At 38.8% G+C, this 15881-nt stretch overlaps 1 protein-coding gene across 2 annotated transcripts in view; it reads right to left on the reverse strand.

Moving 5' to 3' along the window:
• Window positions 1-11949, reverse strand: part of dach2.L (dachshund family transcription factor 2 L homeolog) — a 332937-nt gene extending 320988 nt beyond the window's left edge. The window contains exon 1 of one of the 2 annotated variants that reach the window (XM_018229136.2): window positions 11108-11949. In XM_018229136.2, the coding sequence (XP_018084625.1) occupies window positions 11108-11553 (446 nt within the window). In that variant the 5' untranslated portion in view covers window positions 11554-11949. 2 annotated transcript variants of the gene reach the window in all.
• Between the last annotated feature and the right edge of the window lie 3932 nt (window positions 11950-15881).

A 15881-nucleotide genomic window follows, 5' to 3' on the forward strand; every position in this document is an offset into this window, starting at 1 on the left:
TTACCGGTAGTCAAGGAATTTGGATGTAAGGTTTTATATAACAAAACACAGGAATAAATCAATAAATAAATGTAAATGTAAGAGGCGGGCAAAAAAAGTGTCCACTCTTTACTTACAACTGAATTGAAAGCTATGGTCTACTTGAAGCAGGAATGGCCTTACATATTAAGGTTAGTCCACACAAGGAGATTCAGGGAAATTTAGTCACCTGGCGACTAATCGCCTCTTTTTCTGGGCGACAATCTCCCAGAACTGCCTTCGCGTGTCTTCCCATCCGCTACAATGAAAAGTCGCCTGCGCTAAAGCACACGCGGCTCTTCGTTTTCCAAGTCGCCGAAGTCTCCTCGCCGTGTGTGCTTTAGCGCATGCGACTTTTCATTATAGTGCATGGGAAGTCATGCGAATCTCCTTGTGTGGACTAACCCTTAGTGTAGTGCTTTCTCACCAAGTAATAGTTCTAACCTCCGCTTAGGGTTGCCACCTTTTCTGAAAAAAATACCGGCCTTCCTATTTATTTCTCTTTTTTCCCTATTAATAACATTGGGATCAACCATCATTTTTACCGGCCAGACCAGGTGGTAACCCTAACTCTGCTCCACAATATATAGGGTATGCACGCATCACATCTTTTAGAACCCAATTTTAAGGACCCCCCCCACACACACACATTTTAGCAGTGGTTCTTTAGAGAACAGACTCCTCCTCCTCAGATTTCTGCAGATTGATAGGTGACATTTACAGCTCGCAATGATCATTCATTATTTGCTGCTGTCATTTTCATTACAATCAAATGCTAATGTGAAAAATGCTTCAGCAAACGTGCTATTTCCTATCGATTTCCTCCTTTTGGAAATAATTACTCGTTCAATACTGAAGTTGACAGCGCAAGCTCAGTTTTAAATTACCAAGATTTTTTTTTTCTCTCCAATACCCCTTCGAGCTGTTACATTTTTAACATGGTATTATCGGTAAGTGTGTTTGTTCTGATCCCAAACTCAATTTATTTATTTTTACAAGAGTACGGGAAGAAGAGGGTGCCTCCACTTTAAACACTCCAATCTCTTTTGAGATGGCTGACAGAGTATAGGACATTAATGCATCTGTCATGATAACAAGCTAAGAATAACATCCAGACATCAAACCGAGCACAGAATCTATCTGAAGTGATTCATTCAGATCTGTCTCATTGATTTATTAAACACAGGGCAACATCTGCAGCCTCACACAGCCGCTTGGCGAAATTAATGCAAGATCAATTCAAATGGAAAAAAGTGCAAAAAGAGATAAATCAAAACACAATTTGCATGCAGTTCCACAATCAGGCTTATTGGGTGCAAATGCTCAATTTCCCTCCTCGAGCAAATGTGCCTAAACATTATTTTATCTTTTCAGAATGGTGTGATTTGAAGTGACAGAAATTTCTGCAGGTTCAGAAGCTGAAAAGGAATAAAAGACAGAAGGGGGGGAGGAAGTAGACGTGCTTGTGAATAACCTTTTGAATATGCAACAGGAACAGCATTAATGTGTGTTCGTTCCTTTCCCTGGCTAAGACTGTGGGTCCAGCCGTATGAATATAGATTAGAGCTGAAACCTCCACAGAGGAGATGAAGCAGTAACATTTGAAGACATAAACTATACGCAGGGAAGCTTATTCCTGATGGATGTAAACATTCTTTTTCCAGGGGAGCACCATCTATGTTTTTGTACTCCCCCCTGCAGAAAAACTTGGCCAGAAATGGGTCACTAAGATGGTAACTTTAAATGCTGGGATGGATCTTCTAATATGGTTTATTTTAAACTCATTTCTATTTCTTTAAATTCATATCTAAAAAAAACACACATTTTGTCAATCTATTTTTAAAAAAGTTTATTCTTTTATTTCTACTGACATTTCCCACTATACCTTGTCAGTGAAAGATTTGCATGTTAATTTTAAATAGCATTACGTATCTTAAAGCTTTAAACAACCAGTGTTCTAGAAGCTGAACCCCAATGAAGTACAATGAGGATGTGGGTGCTAACAACATGACTCAAACAGGTTAGTTTTGAAAGTTTTCCATGGAAGGCTAGAATATATATATATATGTGTGTATATTTATATATATATATATATATATATATATATATATATATATATATATATATATATATGTGGATATATATATATGTGTGGATATATATATTTATATAATCATTAAATAGTTGGTTGCCAAGGCTTGGTCATTCATATAGTTAACAGAACACACTGGCATCAATTTACATGTCATTAATTTTCCCTGATTTAATCTGTAATTTCCCCTAGTTACATTACCACGTGCTCCAAGGGAGTCTTGCAAACAAAACAAAATATATTTACTACATATATATATATATATATATATATATATATATATATATATATAGTCCTACACAATTCAGAGACCAGCATCTTCTTTCTAATCCCTGAGCATGAAAAAAAAAGACCTTCCCTGGCACAAGCATCTGTGCGCCCGCAATATAAAGCTCAGTGAAAGTGCACATGGCTGGTTGCAGTAATTATAATCTTGGCCTCATTGTTCTAATAAAAGACTCAGCCTTACTGAGTGTTTGGCTGCATTCAGCAGACACAGTGTCTGGCCCTTCTTTATTCCATGAAATAAAATATTGTCTTTATTTACAGGCCTAATTAATTTCTGTGAGTCTTTTTTTAATCAGCATAGTCAAAGCAAGTTGTATAAAATATTACTGCGGAAGAGTAAATCAGACATGCTAAATAGAACATGTGTTAGCTGAGAGCTATCCTGTTTTGGAGGGTCGCATCATCTACTGAACCCTTTAGCAACTTACAAAAGAAGAGGATTTGATTAGCGCTGTCCCATCCCAGAGAGGGTGGCAGACAGAGAGAGAGAGAGAGAAAGCATGGATAACACATTGACTTTTATTCATTAGGTTAATAAAATGTATTATGTAACAGTAGCAAGACAAACACTTCTTGGAAAACTCATTGTCTTATTGACAAAGCTTATTTAAGTTATAATGTTGGGCATTATTACATTTTGAAAAAGAAAACTTGGCAGCATTATATTGTTTAAAAAACAGATTTGACTAACTAATACAGGAACATTGCACTATGCAGGTGCTTTTTCACCTTTTCATTTTTCATTAAAAAAATTCCTTTTCATGACATTATCATTAATGCTCTCTATATTCCAAAACGGATTTGCAACACGCATTGCACCAATGTGTCTATAAAAGAACTTGAATAATCGTAAGCAATTTATATATATGTATGCAAAAACCCTATTCGTCTGGAGCACAAATAATGAGCCAGTCATATTGTCTGTTAAATGTGATAAATATCCTGCATGAAATATTTGTTTTTACAATGAATTGATTTCTTAACATTAATAACTCACCTTCCATGAACTCTACAAAACAAGTAGATAAAGAAAGAAAGCAGAAATAGTGCTGAAAAGAATTAACTTGTATGATGTAATTACAGTTGGTTGCACCATATTAAAATAGAGCCATTTCCCTAAACATGGACAATTCTCTCTAATCATCAGTGTTCAAACTGATACATTTGGAATCTAGGCTGTAACAATATACTGCCTGTTCTGATCAAATCCCCTTTCGTTGTATTGTTACATAAACTAACCAGTTTAAATAAGTGAACCTTATAAATCCAGATTTAGGTTCCGTGTTACTGCATAGATTGGCAAATAGTATGTGTTTGTATGCAATACTGTTTTTGAAAGCTTCCAGAGAAGGGAGACTTGCGATGTCTCAATAGCCTTATTTCATTTATTAATAAACTGTCCAAATGGCACTTCTCAGCAAATACTTAAGTGAAAGTAATGAGTGGAGAGCACAAAAATCTAACATTTCCTCACACGGGATGAACCAGAGAAAGTATGGGGGTCACGTGAAGCAAGACCGTACAAGGGTCCTCTTCTAACATGACAAGCCATTTAGCTAGTCCTTTCCCATCAGATTTATTCTAGAAACTAAACTTTTAGAACAGGGATATGTAAATTGCAAGCCTCCAGCTGCTGCGGATGGCTGCCAGAGGTGTACGGAATGATAGTTCAGAAGCTGAACACTGAAGGATGGAAATCCCTGATTACAAACATCTGCAGAGACTGCACTGTTTTTATCACAAGCCAGATAGAATCTTGCACTGGGCTTTATATTCTAATATTGCATGTAACCTGTTACTGGGCTTTTTGTGATCAAATATATTAGCGAAGCGAACACAAGGTGAGCAGGAATATACTGCACCCATGCCACAGTATTAAGACATACAATACACTTTACTGTTCTATTACAGAGCTGCCCATTTTAAGACTAAAATACTGAGCAGCACACACAGCATATATTTAGCAAACAGAAACCAGACTTACAAGCAGGTAAGTTTTATTTTATCGCAGTCAAATACTAGAAAGATCCCATGAACATGGTTTGTGCTCCTGGTTTTCAGTTCCTGCGATCAACACAATGTACGCTATCTTTAATTCTATAGCATCAGGACATTACATCTTAAATATTCCATTTGTGCCAAAATATCAACAAGTCCTCCAAAATTCAAAGACTCTGATTTGTCCAGAACAATAAATTGAATATAGAAACTTATGCCCATGAGTAAAAAACTCTACACGGTTGCAGTGAAATCAGCCTAGCTCTGCAATATGTGCATTTTCATAAGCATTTAAAGAGATGTATGGTAAACATTTAAAGTGATGTATAGTAAAACTTTATACCGAATCTAGTGGTTTGGTTTTTTTATTGTGGTTTTTTAACCGAAAACCAGATTGGGTAAGCAATATATACATAGAAAGTAGTTTACAAACTAAATGAAGTATACAAACTGACTGATGCAAGCTGCTTGGTGATTTGGCACAGTTACTGGAGTTATCTCCAGTGCCTCAACGTTACTGTGCAATAAACAGACCACAATAAAAAATATAAGCAATTTAACTCTTTAAAGGTGTAAGGTCAATGAGTACCTGCAGCTGTCAATGTCAATAGCTTGCAAGGTAATGCAAGCATCCCCCAAAAAGTAAATGCTGGCATCTTAAAGGTTAACATCTGTGTCCTTCCAGGTGCTGTGATCAAAACCTTCAGGCAACAGCTGGGAATTCTGAGAGTTGAAGTTCACTATACTTGAAAGGCCCACAGTTCAACCCCCCCCCCACCCACTATAAGATCAGCATATATACTTGTAATGCCTACCAACCAGGCTCACCAAAAACCTTTATTTAAATATTTATTTATATCACAAAATAAAACCGGTAATGGCTTTTTATGTAGTTTAACACATGTCAACAGCTTTCTGGGCTCAAAGGAAAATCTATAAATTAGAAAGTATATGCAATTTGAAGATGTGGAGCTCACGGACAATAGAAAGAAGAAAGCCTTCTCATTGATTTTGCGTTCAGTGCTTGAAATTTCCAATGAAAAGTGTCACAGTAAGTGCTGGTGACATTGTAACCTGCCCACTGAAAGAGAGGTTATTGGGTCACGAGAAGAGAGCACTGCCGGCATATGTCTGAGGGGCCGCAGAGATTTAGGTGAGGGGAAAGATTGGGAATTTAGCACTGAGGTCCAGGCAATGTTGAAATTGTGTAAATTATTACATTTCCTATCTCCATAATTGACGGAGTGGAAAAAAAGTCATCTGCTGTTGTAGAAAGCTTCACTGAGCAAAGTCTTGGCAGGACAATGGATTTCAGAAAAATTTAGCTTTGATTTGGAATGTTCAAACAAGTAAATACCGTGTTATACCAAGTGTTTCAAATCAAAGCCACATTACTGGTCTCTTTATAAAGTATCAGGCAGAACATTTATAAAGAACTAAATATATTTCTTTCAAACTGCATAGGGAATAAAATAAATAAATACTGCTTGGCTAATAATAATTTCCTCCTTTTTCTAAAAGAGCAATGGGAAATATTTAAACCTTTATCGTGTTGCCCTGGAAAACACGGTTCTGCTGAATAATGAAGGCAGGGTTGCATTTGTCTGACTGGGGATGCTTCAAGCAACAGTTGGTTAGTCTTACTTTAGAGACCTAGTCGGATCTAGGATGTATAAACCTTTGCTTCGTAGGGGACAAGCAACCTGCTGAATCCCCCCCCCCCTGCCGCAGTTATGGAAGGCTTAAAATTACACCTGGCTTACTCTTTCACATAAGCGCCTTTATTTTCTGTAAATAATGAATAAATCTTTATTCTGGCTGATTGCATTCATTTAACATTGGCACTTGATGTATGAAATAATTAAATGTATACCTTTTAATTACAAAAGCTCCGCTCTACTGCCTTGAAAGACTATTATAAAGAAGAACATGCTTTTCATGTGTGTGCCATTATGATTCAGAGAATTGTACGATCGTTCTCTTAGCATACACAAGGAAAGAGCTTTTGCATTTGCATCTGCAAAGGTTTGCACACTATAATAGAATATGTTAACTAAATGTGCAGCCTCTGCTAAGTATACATTGCGCTATAGAGAATTTAGAGCTTTTTATGCAACAGGGCAACATATCTCATCATTAAAAATGTATCCAGCAAGCGATCGAACCAGCTAAAAAGTTCCCATGAATACATCTTGTCTCAGAGTGATAAACTAGCAGGATCAGTCATCATTCCAAAGTATAGGAGCACCTAGGCAGCAATGCTAAATAACTATATATATATATATACCTTTCACCCATACACAGCTTTCCTTCCTACTTACATTACTCTGTTGACCCATGTAAACGCAACACCTTATACTCAAGAACTATAGTATTCACTTTCAGTCACTCAGTTACAGTCTCCATCCCTCAGCCACAGCCTTATTTACCCTGTCACCTACATAAACATCGCTAACCCCATTTTCTGCCTGCCTTTCAACTCTTTGCCTATAGCAAGCATGTAACAACCCTATGTAGCCTCACCAGCACAGGGCAAATCTTTTTTTGGAATCTGCCTCTTCTGTTTTCCTCACCTACTGTTCAACTACCACAGTAAGACAGAACTTTTCCCTACTATTTCCTTGTGTAAGGGAATGTGTTTAACTCCAAAATCAATATATATAAGCTCATTGCTTCACTGAAACTACTATATAAGAGAAAGAACAACAGGGAGAATTAAGACTTATAAGTGTAACTTACATATAAAATACACAAGCATATTGTATTATAAATAATAATAATATAGTTAGTAAACACATGAAACAAGCTAATGCGGACTGTAAAAATTAAATGGAAGATGATGGTTCACCTGCCGAAGTAATTAGGACAGTGACTTACAAAAATAGACGACTGATGACAGGTTATTAGTTTGCTGGTATTCACAAATGGCTTTGTGATAGAGAAGAATGGTTGCACAGCCTACAATTTAACAGTTCAAACAGCAGTAACATTAATGGATCACAGGCTAAAGACCTCTGATTGGTTAGATTCCGTGAGTGTATCTCAAGAGACAAGATGGAGAAGAGCCGAAAGACTGCTCTGGGGGGACTGATGGGAAACTGGGACAAGCCATGTAAGATATTTTTAAATTGTTCTTATTTTGCTATAGGTTGGTCACTTTTTCCTACACATTGAACTTCTGGTGAGACTATTCAAGTATATGTTTTCTGTATTTTTAGAACTAATCAAATTGAAAAGTTGTGTCTGGTGCTGGAAGCAGAGCATCTTGTCCACAAGTGACCTTAATGCTGCAGGAAAAAAGAATCAATAAATATAAATATATATGTGTGTGAGGGCTCCATTTTCTGTGAGTGTCACTTTGGTCTTGTGTAGTGGACTGAAATTTGTTCCTGAACATTTTGAACATTGCCTATGCACACTATACATGCACAAACACATACATTTGGTAAATAGATATAAAGTCTTTTATGAATTCAAAAGGTACAATAGCAACATATGAATAGTGTTCATAAAATGTAATTTCCTTTATGAGTCTTACAGTGCAATGACTATGTAATAAGAAGGTAATCTGTGAATCGATGATTAGATAAATCTATAAAATATGTACTGCAATATAAAGAGAATAATAAAAAAAGGGTAGACACTAGTACATTTATAATATTTCATATAACATAGGTAAACGTACATGCATTACACTATAAATTATGGTAAACATTAGTCATTAATCTAATGTCTTAAAGCGAAAGCCTTTATTTTAAATAAATTGTGATAACGTTTCAGGATAATTAACTTCACACAGAAGTGAGGTGTTCTTTTACATAGCTGCAAACTTAAAGTTTCCTCTGTAAGGTGCTTGAGAAGGCACTATAGCATTTTAAAACAAAGTAACTTTTTTTGCTGTCACTCAAGATAAATTGCTACTTCCAGTACAAAGATACACAAAATATCTTGTTATAAGGAAGAGGATAACAAAATGATTTTGCTATCATTGAAAACTTCCTTATGAACGGCCATCAGCTCTGCAACTGTAAGCCAAATAGTTATTAAGCAAAGCGCATGTTCAGTAGTTTATGTGAAACAAAATGTAAGGCAAAATATAAGAATGTAGATGAAGCTAGCAAACCCTAACATACAGCTAAATATATACAACATATGGGGTCCTGCAGTTCAGTCAGAACTTTGTTGTGTCTATAACCTACTCACCAACTAAAAAGGGATTAAAAAGTATTTAGCGTGCGCTATCACATGTGGACTGAAACATGGTTGGTTATATAAGAAACGGCAAATAACATGTATAAAAAAAGTGTGTATGTTGTCTAAAGTGCAGCAAGCAGGCAATGACAAGGGTAAAGAAAGGGTGCCAATGGAGTATAAAGCAAAAGAAATAAAGCATGGTAAGTCAAGCGTCCCCCTCTGAGCAACAGGTGTATAGATCTGTGTTCACTAGAAATGTAGAGTGTGCAGGTGTTCACATCTCACTCACACAATACTGAACTTTGGAAGTGAGTTTGAGAAGTTTGCCAATATTACCTTTCAGTCATTAGAGTCCTAACAAACTCTTAGAGCAAATAACTGCAGCAGCAGCATTAGTGTATTTTACAGTGTATTAAGTACTACAGTTTATACAAAATGTATGTACGGTGATATTTTAATATAATAAGCATACACACCAATGTGAGCCACGCATCTGTTCTGTAACAGTCTGTATTAAGCAATGAGAAAGGCTTGAAAAATATGATTCGCTATTAAAAACATGTCAAATAATGTATTTTTGCATTTACTGCAAACTATTGTACACACTGTTATCTGTATCTCTATACATGAGATGTGTACATTCTGCACACTGCACACTTAGTAGCGTGTATATTTTCCTGATTAAATTTAGTACAATAACTATATTAACTAAAGAACACTACCTATACATGGACATGAATCACACACAATGTGCACTAATAGTTATGCATATTGCATATAACCACACAGTGTAGTACGGACGCACAGCTATTACAGTACTGTGTATCTTTCATATCAGTTTTTATTTTACCTAATACAGTAAATGCAAACAATGAAGTGGATAAATAGCCTTATTTTGTTCAATGAAATCCGTAGCTGGTGTGTGCTTAACTATCCAAACAAACAACAAGAACAACGAAAAATAGGTTGGTTTAAGTATGCATGTGTCAAGAAATAAAACAATACAAGGTCCCCATGCAATTTGATGATGTGTATATGGTGACATAAATATGCAGCCAGAATAATAAGAGTACCTTGATCCACACCACAGCAAAAAGTGGAGTGACTGCCAAAATATAGGTAGGTATACCTGGGCATATTAGCAGTAGGAAAAGCTAATAAGTAAAAGTTGCTGAAGAGCTATGTGCTTCTCTCTAGGCAAAGTTTGGTAAATGCAGAATAAGTGCATAAACGTATGCAATACTTTGTACTGATCAATTCACTGCCAGCATGTACAATAAAGTTGGTAAGCGCTGTACATGCAACTTGTACCAGGGCACGTACAATATGCACATGTGCACCGCACTGTTCCCAAACTGACAAAGGTGCCAGTAACCTAAAGCAGTAACAATAAAAGGTACAGGCAGGTTCTGGGATGGGTATATTAGTCAATATTACACCTAGAAATGGCATTGGTAGCAACTGGTGCCAGTACTCCCTTTGGAGTCGGCAGAATGGAAGTTTCAATTATTGGTGCCAGTAAAACATGAAAACATATATGTATGCCCCAGGTCATGCTCGGTAGAGTAGGTATGTGTGCCCATATAGCCCCTACACTTGCATACTGCATTGGAAGCATGGCCAGAATTGGCGTGCCACATGCAAATGAACGTAGTTGGTGCGACAGTCAGAGAGACTGAACAGTAGGTGCAACTGGCTGACTATGTACCCAGTACTGTAGATGTGAGTGTAAATGTACCAGTACTGTAGGTGTGAGTGTCAGTGAGACAGAACAGTAGGTCCAATGCACTAGTACAGTAGGTGAGCGTGCGTGCCAAAGTAGCAGGACAGTAGGTGCAACTTGCTAATACAGTAGGTGTATGTAGTAGTACAGTAGGTGTGTTTAGTAGTATGTAGTACAGTAGATGTATGTAGTAATACAGTAGATGTATGTAGTAGTACAGTAGATGTATGTAGTAATACAGTAGATGTATGTAGCAGTAAAGTAGATGTATGTAGTAATACAGTAGATGTATGTAGCAGTAAAGTAGATGTATGTAGCAGTAAAGTAGGTGTTTGTAGTAGTACAGTAGATGTATGTAGCAGTAAAGTAGGTGTATGTAGTAGTACAGTAGATGTATGTAGTAGTACAGTAGGTGTATGTAGTTGTACGGTAGGTGTATGTAGTAGTACAGTGGGTGCAAGTGTCAGTGAGACAGGAAAGTGGGAGCTACTCTCTATTATTCTGTCTGATTGGAGTAGCAATATGCCAGTGCAGAGTGAGTGTGCCCATGTACAGAGTGAGTGTGCCAGTAGAGAGTGAGTGTGCCCATGTAGAGAGTGAGTGTGCCAATAGAGAGTGAGTGTGCCAGTAGAGAGTGAGTGTGCCAGTAGAGAGTGAGTGTGCCCATGTAGAGAGTGAGTGTGCCCATGTATAGAGTGAGTGTGCCAGTAGAGAGTGAGTGTGCCCATGTAGAGAGTGAGTGTGTCAGTAGAGAGTGAGTGTGCCCATGTGCATCCCAGTTCCCAGCCTCTGACCTGGCATTGGTGCAGTCGTTGTACAAAGTCTCGAAGTCTCGGCGGGAGATGAGTTTGCAGCGATTGACCCCAGGCTGGATGGCTCCCAGTCCCCGCAGCACCCGGACCTGCTCCACGGTGCACACTACCGGCGTTATATCCAGTCTCTTGAGCTTGGTGTAGACCGTGTGCAGCCCCCCCACCAGGTGCTTGAGGAACAGGTCGAACACCTGGGGGAGGCAGATGAGCTCCTGCCCCTCTAGCACAAACGACGCGATCTTCGCCCCGTGCAGGTCCACCATCCGACACTCATTGCTGCTCCCTGCCAGAGGGCTGGAACCGGACGGGACAAAGCTGCTGAGCATTCCCAGTCGGGGGGAGTCTGCTGCCGGGCTGCTGCCGGAGTACAAGCCCCCTGAGGCCGGAGTGGAAGTTGCGTTGATGACTGGAGGTGCGGACACGGCCATGCTGCTTGTGTGGGTGCCCGGCCAGGGATGTCACTCACTCAGTCTAACCTGCTCTCTCAACTGTTTGCACTAGTCCGGAGCTCGGAGCAGACACAGGCAGGGCTGCAGGCAAGCGGCACTGACACAGACAGCGGCCAATAGAAGAGCAGGGTGAAGGATGGGACCTCTTCGGATTGGACAAGAGTGGGGCGGGGCGGGACTTGTCTTTGTCATTGTACCTGAGCCATAGGGACCCCATGTGTTCCAGTTTCGCACATACACACGGATACTGCGCTTCCCAGCACTAGTCTAGGGCTAAGTGCAGCAGCAAGTGTACTGAACCAACTCACTGAATGACTAACGGGAGAACACACACGGGCTAAACTTACTGTTACAGTGGCTCGCAAGCGACAATGATGCCCGTGCCGTGCACAAAATAACCCTGTCACGTGCTCGTATGAAAATAAACACTCCACCCTTTCATTGCTGGCGTTTCCGCTTACCCACGCGTACGATATTCGTCTCTGTTGGAACGTGACAGTTTGAGAGCGCTGGGGTGTATGAGAGTCTCCTCCTGCTCCTCAGCTCCCGGGACAGCGGCAGCACCAGCAGCTCGTTCACTCCCTGATAATGTACTGGCAACGAGCGGAGCAGCAGCAGCAGCAGCCAGGGAATGGACTTCTCTCAAGCCTGCTTCTTATTTGCAGCATCTCTGCGGCCTCCTGATGTAACAGTACCACTACCATCCTAAGGCTACAACTGATATTACACTGACCGGCAATACAACAAATAAACGGGTGCTTCACCTTTAATTAACTTTTAGTATCTTACAGAATGGCCAATTCGAAACTACTTCTCAACTGCCCTTCATTGTTTAGTTTTAATTTTTTAATTACTTGCATTCTTCTTCTGAATGTCTCCAGCTTTCAAATGGGGGTCACTGACCCCATCTAAAAAAACAAATGCTCTGTAAGGCTACAAATGTATTGTTATTGCTACTTTTTAATTACTCATCTTTCTATTTAGGCCTCTCCTATTCATATTCCAGTCTCTTATTCAAATCAGTGCATGGTTGCTAGGTTAAACTGGACCCCAGCAACCAGATTGCTGAAATTGCAAACTGGAGAACTACTGAATAAAAAGCTAAATAACTCAAAAAACACAAATAATAAAAAATGAAAACCAATTGCAAATTGTCTCAGAATATCACTCTCTACATCATAATAAAAGTAAACTCAAAGGTGAACAACCCCTGCGCTGCCTGCTGTCATTAATGACAGACTTTGCATCTGCCTTTCAGGGCCAGACTTGAGCCCAACACATAGCAGCGCTCATTTCCCATCCCAAGTTTAACCCTCTGCATCCATACTATGCACCCAGCCAGTACAATTACTATAGAATGCTGGTGCTGAAATGCCACATATTGTAAAGTATTAAAATCTAGGGATGCACCGAATCCACTATTTGGCATTCGGCCGAATCCCCAGATCCTTGGTGAAAGATTTGGCCGAATACCGAACTGAATCCGGATCCTAATTGGCATATGTAAATTAGGGGCAGGAAAGGAAAAAGTGGGAAAAATTCTTCTTTTGCAATAAAAAGTCACGTGATTTCTCTATCCACCCCTAATTTACATATGCAAATTAGGATTTGGATTCGGTTTGGCCAGGCACAAGGATTCGTCCGAATCCGAATCCTGCTGAAAAAGGCCGAATCCTGGCCGAATCCCGAACCGAATCCTGTAATCGGTGCATCCCTATTAAAATCCCCAGACTACTGGCAATGGGCTTGTTGCAAGCTGAAAGTGCAAACCTAAAACCCACTGGTCACGCTGAGATGCAATACAACTGTTTTTAAAACACAGAACACCTGCCCACTACTGCATATATTACACCTTTTGCACAGCATTTTACAAGGGGTTAATCAAATAAAGAAATGGAAGTTTCTTACATTTACCAACCACCTGTTGGAAAGCATACATCTGATTGGTTGCTATGGGTGACTAGACTTGGGAAGTCACACAAATATTCATGAATATAGTTGAAACTTAAAACTTGACCTTGCCACGCACCAATCTGTTTAAAGCAATGTACATACTTTTCTTAACAAATAAAGGTATCCTCACATGATAGCCTTTAGGCCCCTACGTGTCACTTAGTTATGTATAAGGATATTGTAAGAATGCAGGGGCGCTCCACCAATGAGGCGAGTTGAGACACTCGCCTCAGGCGGCAGTGCCCCCCTGGTTACCAGGGGCGGCAAAAATGCCGCTCCTGGTAACTAAGAGCCGAATTTCCGGTTTTCAAACCGGAAATTCGGCTCTTCTAGTTCAGAGAGCGCAATTGCGCTCTCTGCACTTGCCTCGTGCATCGCCCCGACCCCCTCCTGCGCAGAAAATGTGAGCGCCGTGAGGAGGGGTCGGGGCGGCAACGGAAGGCCGCCTCAGGCGGCATATAGGCGCGGATCGGCGCTGTAAGAATGTATTTATTTAAGGGGTTGTTCACCTTCCAAACCCTGTTTTTTTCAATAGAAATAATGACTTTTTTTCACTTGCTTTATATTTTTTTGTTTTTGACCGTTTTTCCAAAATTGAAGTGTAAAGTTGAATGTTCGTGTCTCTGGTGTTTGTCTGGCAGCTCAGTGATCCAGGTGCAGACTCTAAACTGTTACAATTTGCTACATTAGTTGATACATTTCTCAGCGGCATCTGTGGAATATTAGCAACTATTGCATCAATTCTAACAGCTGCCGTTAAAGGGGTGGTTCACTTTCAAACAACTAGTTGGTTTCAGATCACCAGAAATAACAACCTTTTCCAATGACTTTCTATTTTCTATGTGTGATAGTTTTTCTAATATTGACGTGTAAAGTTTCATTTTTCACCTTCTGAAGTAGCTCTGGGAGGGGGGGTCACTGACCCTGTAAACTGTTCTAAATGGATACATTTAGTTGATACATTTCTTATCTTTGTCCTGCTGAGCAAAATCTCTGGGATTCATTACAGGCAGCTGTTGATAGCATTGATACAATAGTTACTTATATTCCAGAGATGCTGCTGAGAAATGTATCAACTAAATGTTGCAAAATTGTAACAGTTTAGAGTCTGCACCTGAATTACTGAGCTGCCAGACTGAAACACCAGAGACACGAAAATTCAACTTTAAACTTAGATTTTGGAAAAAACAGTAAAAAATAAACAATGGGAATTAATAGAAAAACATCTTTATTTCGGGGGAACAATCTACAAACAATTGAATTGAAAAAAGTGTTCAACTTATGTATCCTTTAGAACACATAAGTTGAAAAATGTATCAACTTATGTATCCTTTAGAACACATAAATGGCTGCTTTAGAAAGACATAAGAAAGCAAAAGATTAAACTTTAAAATGTGGGAAACAGGTCACAAATAGAAAATATAATGTAACTGGAAAAAGTCTTTATTTCTGGTGAAATAAAAACAATTAAACTGAAAAAAGTGTCGGAGGGTGAACAACCCTTTTGAAGGAATGTAAACCCAAATATAAAATTGTGATTATTTCTAAATGTAATTGCAATTGAAAGCTGTCACTTTCGGTACTGCTGGTTCTGACTATTTAAACAATGCATGTATATATAACTTAATTATTGGTACTAGTATATTTAACACTGTACAGAAAGTGGGAACGAAGGACAAGCATAAATACTTTAAATACTAAATGTAAATCTACAGAGATTGTGGAGGGAATTCAGATTAAGAAAGTTGGATTAAACTGGCAAAATTAGTTTACTCCAACTTTTTAAGAAGAAAACTTGGTTTTGGTGTAAGGGTGGTGTATACAAAAACCCGGTGTTCAGATGATTTTAGATTTGTCATTTAATGATTATACACTAAAGTATAGAAAAATGTTGTATTCATTAACAGGACTAGGGCTTGTTTAAATCTTTTATGAATCTGACTTTCTTGTAACCCTAATTTAATTTCAATAATATTTCTAACTCCAGTTTCAGTCTATTCCTCTTTTGTGTAAGTGGTGTGTTAAGAGATGCAGAAGCAGTGAGGTCCCTGCCCTATTGAGCTTACAATCTAAGTAGCAAACTTCAGCAAATATTTTATTTCACAGGGTACCTTGCACATGTCTTTTAATCAACTGGTCTGTGGTATATTGTTTCATCTGTCAAGAACAGGAGTAGAGATAATAACAAAAAACAGATTCACAAAATCAGAATCACTGTAAAACTACAGAAACATTCAAATGCACCGATTTGAAAGTGGCTTAGAATTGTCCTTTCTTTCCACAATCTATGTGTCACCATATTAAAATATGTTTGGCACTGCAGGAAATTCGCAAATGTATTTCTGCTAATGTAA

The sequence above is a fragment of the Xenopus laevis genome, chromosome 8L, assembly GCF_017654675.1.
Source record: "Xenopus laevis strain J_2021 chromosome 8L, Xenopus_laevis_v10.1, whole genome shotgun sequence".
NCBI lineage: Eukaryota > Metazoa > Chordata > Amphibia > Anura > Pipidae > Xenopus > Xenopus laevis.